General features: G+C 72.3%; 2 protein-coding genes across 2 annotated transcripts in view; both read right to left on the bottom strand.

The window, feature by feature from the left end:
• Nucleotides 1-3,079: 3,079 nt before the first annotated feature.
• On the bottom strand, nucleotides 3,080-3,304 carry AURANDRAFT_17032 (hypothetical protein; the record flags this gene model as incomplete). The annotated part of the gene is made up of 1 exon (XM_009037888.1): nucleotides 3,080-3,304. A coding segment is annotated over one exon (225 nt), but the record flags the coding sequence as incomplete, so codon positions are not given.
• Nucleotides 3,305-7,448: 4,144 nt separating this feature from the next.
• AURANDRAFT_63589 (hypothetical protein) overlaps nucleotides 7,449-8,027 on the bottom strand; it is a gene marked incomplete at both ends in the record, with an annotated part of 6,297 nt that continues 5,718 nt past the window's right edge. The window contains one exon of the mRNA XM_009037887.1: nucleotides 7,449-7,958. Coding sequence (XP_009036135.1) covers nucleotides 7,449-7,958 — 510 coding nt within the window. The remainder of the gene's footprint in view (nucleotides 7,959-8,027) is intronic.

Below are 8,027 nucleotides of genomic sequence, written 5' to 3'. Positions count from 1 at the left end.
AGTTTGAAAAGTGGGAGAGGTTGCCCCGCAATTTGAGTTCGGCAAGGGGATCTTCATTTATCCCCTTGAGTTTGGCCTCGAGGTCAATGGTGATCAATTGATGCAGCTGCCGCCCTGGACGCTTCGTGGCAGCGTCTGGTGGTCGTCCTGCCTAGGCAGCCCCCGGCCGGCGCCATGCCCAAGGCGTCGCCGCGGAAGCAGCCGTTCCGCACGGGCTTCTTCCCGGAGAACGCCGAGGACGCCGACGACGAGCGCGCGCAGGCCGCGCAGGCCGCGCGGGAGCGCGCGGAGCAGGCCCAGGCCGTGGCGCGCGCCCGGTCGCGGAGCCCGCCGGCGCCGGCGCCGGCGGGGCCGGACGCGCCGGCCCTCGCGCGGTCCGTCCTGGGCAGCGTCTTCGACGCGCTCGACGACGGCCGCGGCCACGTGCGCCTCGACGAGCTCGGCGCCGTGGGCTTCAACACGCAGCCCATGGTCGCGCCGGGCGACCCGGGCCTGCTCAGGGACCGCTTCGTCGACGTCGTCGCGGGGCTGCTGGGCCGGCGGCCGGACCAGGCGCCGAAGATCCTCGACGAGGCCGTCGCGCTCGTCGCGCGCGTGCTCCGGCACCGGCACGCGACCGAGGCCGCCGCCGCCGTGCCGACGGCGGCCTGCGCGCCCGTGAGCGCCGAGCTCGAGGAGCGAGACGCGCGCATCGCGGAGCTCGAGGCGCGCCTCGAGGCGAGGGACGCGGAGGTCGCGGACCTCGCGCGCGCGCGCGACGCGGCGCCCGTGCCCGCCGTCGAGGCCGAGGTCGACCCGACCAAGGCCCGGGCGGACCGCTACTTCCGCGCCGCGCTCCGCGGCGCGCTCGAGGGCGCGCTCGGCGACGGCGCGCGGACGCTCGACACCGCGGAGCTCCTCGCGGCGGGCGCCGACTCCGTCATCATCTCCACGTTGGACCGCCGCGCCACGGGCACCGTCGACATCGCGACCTTCGTCGAGGCCCTCACCAACGCGACGAACTACCAGACCGAGGACCAGGCCGAGGACATGCTCCTCGACTACACGCGCGTCGCCGTGCGCATCGTCGAGAACCGCCACAAGGCCGAAGAACGGCCCTGGTCCCTGAGCGACCTCGTCTGCAGGAATTGACGGGGGTTTAATGCCGCATTGCTTCAACAAAGTTACTTGTAGTGCTCCCTTGAACATTTGCTCTTGGCGCATGCTGATGAGGCTCTGCGACCCTGCGGACAGCCTTGCTGCGACGGCCGAGCAGATTCTGTGATCATGGCGGCGCTGCTGCCCTCGACGAATACCCTAGAGACGGTTCCAACGACAGATACGCTAGAGACGTTCCGCGACGTCGTGTCGGCGCAAGGCGTCGACGAGCAGCTCGTGGCCGCCTGCGCGCAGGCCGTCGGCCGGACGCTCGACGACCGCCTGACCCCGGTGCAGGCCGCCGTCTGGGCGGTGGGCTTCGAGAGCGACGTCGTCGCCATCGCGCCGACGGGCTCGGGCAAGACGCTCGCGTTCCTGCTCCCGGCGCTCGTCGCGGTCGCTCGGGCGCCCGGCGCGGCGCCGGCCGCCGTCGCGCTCTGCCCGACGCGGGAGCTCGCGCTGCAGACGCGCGACGTCGCGGCGCGCGCGGCGTCCGCGCTCGACGGCGTCGCCGTCGCCGCCGTCGTCGGCGGCGAGGGCTACGCATTCCAAAAGCGCGGCCTCGCCGAGCGCCCGCCGCGATTGGTCGTCGCGACGCCGGGCCGCCTCGGGCAGCTCTGCGACGACGCGGCGGTCTCGCTCGCGCGCGTCGCCCTGCTCGCGCTCGACGAGTGCGATCGACTGCTGTCTCCCGAGTTCGAAGTGGCGACGGCGCGGCTCGTGCTCGGCTGCCGGCGCGAGGCGGCGCCGCGGTTGATCCTCGCGACCGCGACGCTGGCGGCGTCGGCGAAGGTGCGCCTCCTGGCGCCGAACGCGACGCGCGTGGCCGTCGGCGCCGCGCTGGGCGTCGGCGCGCTGAGCGCGTCGCTCGAGCTGCGCTTCGCCGTCGTCGAGGGCCGCGGCGCCGCGCGGCTCAAGGCGCTCCTCGCGGCGCTCGCCGACGACGAGCCCGCGCCGACGCCCGAGGGGTCGTCCGCGCCGACGCCCGACGACGAGCCCGCGCCGACGCCCGACGACTCGCCGACGCCCCGGGCGTCCGACGACGACGACGACGACGAGAGCGGCGGCGACGACAGCGAGGAGGACCGGCTCGACGACGCGTTCGTGGCCATGATGCGGCGGCGCGTCGCCGCCGACGCGTCGCCGGCCAGTCGGTCGCTCGTCTTCGTCGCGCACAAGCGGGAGACGCTGGGCGTCGCCGCGGCCCTCCGCGACCGCGGCCGCCGCGCCGCGGCGCTCCACGGCGACCTCTCGCAGTCGCAGCGCGCCGCCGCGATCGCGCGCTACCGCGCGGGCGCGGACGACGTGCTCGTGGCCACGGACGTCGCCGCGCGGGGTCTGGACGTCGACGACGTCGCGCGCGTCGTCTGCCTCGGCCTCGTCGGCGGCGCCGAGGCCTGGGTCCACAAGGTCGGCCGCTGCGCGCGCAACGGCGCGCGGGGCGTCGCGACGACGATCGTCAGCGGCGACGACGCGCTCCTCCCCGCGCTCGTCGCCGTCCTCGACGCGAACCGGCGGCCCGCGCCGCCGGAGCTCGCGGAGCGCGCGCGCCGCGTCGCCGCGCGGCCGCCGCGGCCGCCGCGGCCGCCGTCCGACGGCGACGAGACCGACGACGAGACGCGCGCGCGGCGGAACCGCGACCGCCAGCGCGAGCGCGAGAAGGCGAAGCAGCAGAAGCAGCACGCCCAGCAGAAGAAGAAGGGCGGGCGGAAGCGGCGTTAATTCCGCACGCCCTCGAAGCCGAACTTGGCGTAGAGCCTGAGTCAGTAGAGGCACCTCAGGCTGAGGAGCTGAGGCCGGGTCGACGAGGCGTCGGGACTCGCGCGCGCGACTCGCTGCGACGACGCACGCGCGCGACGCGCCGAGGCGCCCGTGGGGACGCGCGCCGCCCGGTCTCGGCGGCTCCGGCGAGGTCGTTAGGGGGCCCGGGCGCCTACCGCGCGCCGCCGCGGAGCTGGAGGACCATGTGGATCGTGCCCCCGGCCTGGATGTTGTAGAACTCGATCTTCTTGTCGTCGGCGAGCTGCTTGCCGGAGTAGATGAGGCGGATCTGGTCCACCTGGATGCCCTCCTTCTCCTGGAGCGACTGCTTGATCGTCCGCACCTCGTCGCTCGGCTCGAGGGTCATGGCCTGCTTGCGGCCCGTGAGCGTCTTGATGAAGATCTGCGCACGCGGGGACGGCGGGTCAAGATCCTCCGCGCCGGCGGCGGCGCGCGGGGCGGGGCGGCGGCGGCGCGCGCGGGGCGGGCCGCGGAGGCCGGCGGACGCGAGTTTGAAATTTCGACCGAGGCGAGCGGCGCGCACCTGCATGCCGCCGCGGAGCCGCACGCGGAAGTCGGGAGCGGAGATCATGCTCATGGTCGCGGTCGCGCAGAGCCGGCGGAATTCGAGCTGGTGCCGAAGGCGCGCGCGACGAGAGGCGCGGTGACTAGCAATGAGTCTTGGCTCAGCGAGCCGCGAGACTTGTTGCTGGTCAACTAAGTTACTTGAGCCTGCAGCCCAGCGCTCGAGATGCCGATGGTGGTTTGCTAGCGTCGTTGGGCCCGCACGACTCGCACCATGGAGCAGCTCAGCGACCCGACGACGTTGGAGGCGCTCGCGGCGGCCGCGCACTCGCCGGAGGCGCCGTCGCCGACGCACCACGCGGACCTCCACAAGAAGCAGCACCCCGAGTACGTGTCCCACCACAGCCACCACCGCCTGAGCAGCGGGCCCGGCGCCTGGCGCGGCCACAGCCAGCCCCACCACGACGCCGCCGCGAAGCGCGACGGGAGCCCGCCGCGGTCCGCGAGCCCGCCGCGCGACGGCGGCGCGGGCGGCTCGCCGCCCCAACCGCACCACGACCCGACGTCGGCCGCGGACCTCCGCGCGGCCGTCGGCGAGCACGCCCACCACGGCGGCCACCACCACCACGAGACCCACGTCGACTACACGAACCACCACTCGAAGCACCGCCTCTCCACCGGGCCCGGCGAGCGGCGCGAGGCCGAGAGGCACGCCCACGGCCCGAAGAAGCAGCCCCCCCCGGAGCACCAGGCCGACCCCGTCGGCGCGGCGCTCCTCGCCTTCGAGCCCGCCCCCGCGACAAAGCCCCGCAGACAGAAGAAGAAGCCCGTCTTCGTCGACGGCCGCCAGGTCGGCGCGGACGCGATCACGTTCGACGAGCGCATGCGCATGTCCTACTTCCAGCGCCAGCACATCCGCAAGGCCATGGACGCCCACGACGAGATCATCCGCAACTCGGCGCCCTACGTCGACAGCCGCCTGGACCGGGCCCACTTCCGGGTCATGCGGTCCTACGACCGGCGGCGCCACCTGAAGATGACGGACCGGCGCCGGCGGCCCGACGAGCCCTACTCCATCGCGTCGTCCATGAGCCACAACGCGCTCCACGAGTGGCGCCTCTGCATGAAGGCCCACGAGGCGCGCCTCAAGAAGAACCGGCCCGTCATCGACGTCGTCGTGCCCCAGCACTGCGTCGACTACAAAGCCGTCGCGGATCGCCGCCGCGAACGCGCGAAGATGATCGACAAGCCGCCGCCGCCGCGCGCGACGCTCGTCAGGAAGAAGACCGTCGACGACTACCACGCGGACATCATGGCCGCCTGGGAGGCCGCGCCGCGGCCGTCGCGCGCCGCGCCGCCGCGGCCCGCGACGGCGCCGCGCGTCGTCCTCGAGATGCCCGCGGTCGCGGCCGCGCCCGCGGCCGCGGCGCGGCCCGCGGCCGCGCGCTGGCGCGCGCCCGTCGACGTCGACGCCATCCTCGCCGACGAGTACGCGCCGACGGGCGTCGCGGAGATCATGCGCCGCCAGACCGCCGCGGCGCGGGCCGGCGACCGCGCCGCGCCGCGCCGCGCGCAGTCCGCGCGCGTCCCGCGCTCGGCCAAGAAGAACCGGCCCAAGCCCGAGGCCTTCATGACGCGATGATGGGGCCCGGGCGTAGCGCTTATTTAGTTGCGGTTCAACTTGACGGCTTCGGGTACATGCTGCCCTCCGCGCAAGCGTGATGGCATCCGCATCGCGCGGCATGGGCTGCCCACCCGCGTGATGGCATCCGCATAGCGCGGCATGGGCTGCCCACCCGAGCAACGAGTCATGGCATCCGCATAGCCGCATGGCGCCCAAGAAGAAGAAGAAGAGCACGGCCGCCGGCGGCGGCGCCGCCGCCGTGAAGGCGAAGAAGAAGGGCAGCAAGAAGAAGGCCGGCCCGTCGACGCTCCGCGTGTTGCTCGGCACCAATGAAAGCATCATAAAAATCGAGGTCTCCGACGAGCTCACGGTCGGCGAGCTGCGCGCCCGCGCGATGGCGGCGGCGGCGGCGGCGGACGACGGCGGCGGCGCCTGGGAGGAGGGCTGCGTGCTGCGGCGCCACGACGACGACGCGCTCAAGCGCGGCGCGCGCACGCCCTCGCAGCTCGAGGCGCTCGACGACGCCGCGCTCGTCGGCGACCTCGACGTCGAGGACGCGGACCCGCCGTCGCTGCGCCTCGACGTCCCGCGGCGCCCGTCCGACCCGCCCGAGGTCCCCTTCGCGTCGCGCGTCGAGGCGCGCTGCGCGCACGTGCTCGCGAAGCACGTCGAGTGCGCGGGCAACGTGTCGCGCCGCACGGGCGACGAGTCGGCGCTGACGAAGGGCGCCGCGCGCGGGGAGCTCGAGGCGCTCCGCGCGACGATCGCGGCCGCGGACGACCCCGTCGCCGCGTTCTTCGCCGCCGCCGCGACGCGGAGCGACTGCGCGTCCTACGCGTCCCAGGGCGACCTCGGGAATCGGGGGAGGGGGCGCATGAGCAAGGACTTCGAGGCGGCGATCTTCGCGCTCCCCATCAACGGCCTCTCGGGCGTCGTCGACACGGAGGTCGGGCTCCACCTCATCATGCGGCTCCCGCTGGAGGAAGCGGCGCCCGCGCGATGAGTAAGCGTTTCTGGAGGTGCCGCGGCAGCGCGCGCAGCACGCGTGAAGCCTGCGTACGCCTCTGACCTCCTCGGCGTGACCTCGGAGGGCGTCCGCTCGAGGTAAAGGCTGGTAGAGCTAAAATCCGGCGATCTCGCCTCACCATCCTCGACGCAAGACTTGTTGAGCGCGCCCCCCCGCAAAAGTCAATCGCCCCCCCCCTTCGACGCCGTTCGACTCGCGATGAAGGCCGAGTACGTCGAGAAGCAGAAAGAGTACGAGATCAAGAAGGCCCGGGCGAAAGCGCTCAAGCTCCGCATGACCTGCACCATTTGCGGTGAGAAGGCGAAGCTGAATTGCCCCTGTGGCACAGCTCAGTACTGCACGACAGAATGCCAAAGAATCGATTGGCGCGACCGAGGGCACCGCAAAGCGTGCAAGAAGATCCGCGACGACCGTGCGGCAGAGGCGGCGCGCGCGGAGGCGCCGCCGTCGCCCCCCAAGCCCGTCGTCTACGGCCCGGCGCCGCGCTCGCACGCCGACGAGATCCGCGCGCGCATCGCGGCGGAACACGAGGCCGCCCGCGCGCGGCGCGAGGCGAACCCGGAGCCGAAGCCGGTGTCGGCGCGTTGGGGGTCGCGGTGCCCGATCTGCTTGGAGGACTGGGACGTGAATTCTACGAACTCGCTCCTCGCCTGTTGCTGCCGGAGAATTTGCAAGTCATGCAGGGCTAAATGTAGAGGCAAGTCGTGTCCTCTCTGTCAGGCGCCAGCGCCTAAGAGCCAAAAGGAAGAACTGGACCAGATTCGTCGCCACGTGGACAACGATATTCCTGAAGCGATGTTATTTCTCGGAGATCGGTACGCGACAGGTGGCTTCGGTCTCGCGCAATCCACGAAAAAAGCGGCAAAATTATGGAAGCGGGCCGTGGAATTAGGGAACATGGACGCAGTGGCGAGGCTCGGGTTCTTGTATTCGAAAGGCGACGGCGTCAAACTGGACAACAAGAAGGCGATAGAGCTTTATCGGATCGGCGCGGCCCGTGGTGTCGTGCAGGCGCAATATCTTCTAGGAAGGTTGCTGGATGAGGTGAGTATAGCCCATGCCAACGCAGAGATGGCGAAGCTCGAGGCGAAGCCTGCGAGCGAGCGGCGCGAAGGCGACGAAGACGCATTGGTGACGTGGTTGAACTCAGGTCGCGAGTCAGTATCAAAGGAAGTTTTCCGCTACTGCAGGCTCAGTGCGGAAAAGGGCTACGTGCCGGCCATGCTCATGGTCGGAATGGCGCACAGAGAGGGTCAAGGCGTGGAACGCGACTTGGACGAGGCGAGGCGCTGGCTCGAGCGCGCGGCGGCCAAGGGCAACGCGCAAGCGGTCGCCGCGCTCGATGAAATGAACGCGTGAGTAACCCCCCCTTCATCACACCTTACCCTCCGCGTCGCCGTCCTCCGCGCGCGCCACCAAGGGCCCGCGCGCGTAGAAGCGGTAGGCGAAGGCGAAGAAGCGGCAGCCGTTGAGGACGGCGATGGCGTCCCAGGCCGCGGAGAGCGCGTCGCGGCCGTCGACGGGCGCGAAGAGCGTCGCGGCGGCGACGAGGGCCGCCGCGGAGACGGCGTAGGCCTCGAAGGTGAAGTCGCGGCTGCCCTGGAGGACGCCGTCGCCGACGAAGACGAGGGACGAGAGGACCTGGAGGGGCGCGACGACGCGGCGGAGCTCGTCCTCCGCGGCCGCGGCGACGGCCGCGTCGCTCGTGAGGAGCTGCGGCGGCGCGACGTAGAGCGCGGCCGCGAAGACGACGCCGACGACGAGCCCCCAGGCGAGGAGCCGCCGCGCGACGGCCCGCGCCGCCGCCGCGTCCGGCGCCGACGCGACCAATTGCTGCGCGGCGACGGCGAGGGCGTCCGTCGCGAAGGAGAGCACGAGGTAGAACTGCTTGAGCACGAGGTGCGCCGCGAGCTCCGCCGCTGGGTCCGCGGAGGCCGTGCCGATGTACGCCGT

The sequence above is a fragment of the Aureococcus anophagefferens genome (genome assembly GCF_000186865.1).
Source record: "Aureococcus anophagefferens unplaced genomic scaffold AURANscaffold_7, whole genome shotgun sequence".
Lineage (NCBI taxonomy): Eukaryota > Pelagophyceae > Pelagomonadales > Pelagomonadaceae > Aureococcus > Aureococcus anophagefferens.
Note: the sequence above shows the minus strand (reverse complement) of the source record. Positions and strands in the feature narration are given on the sequence as shown.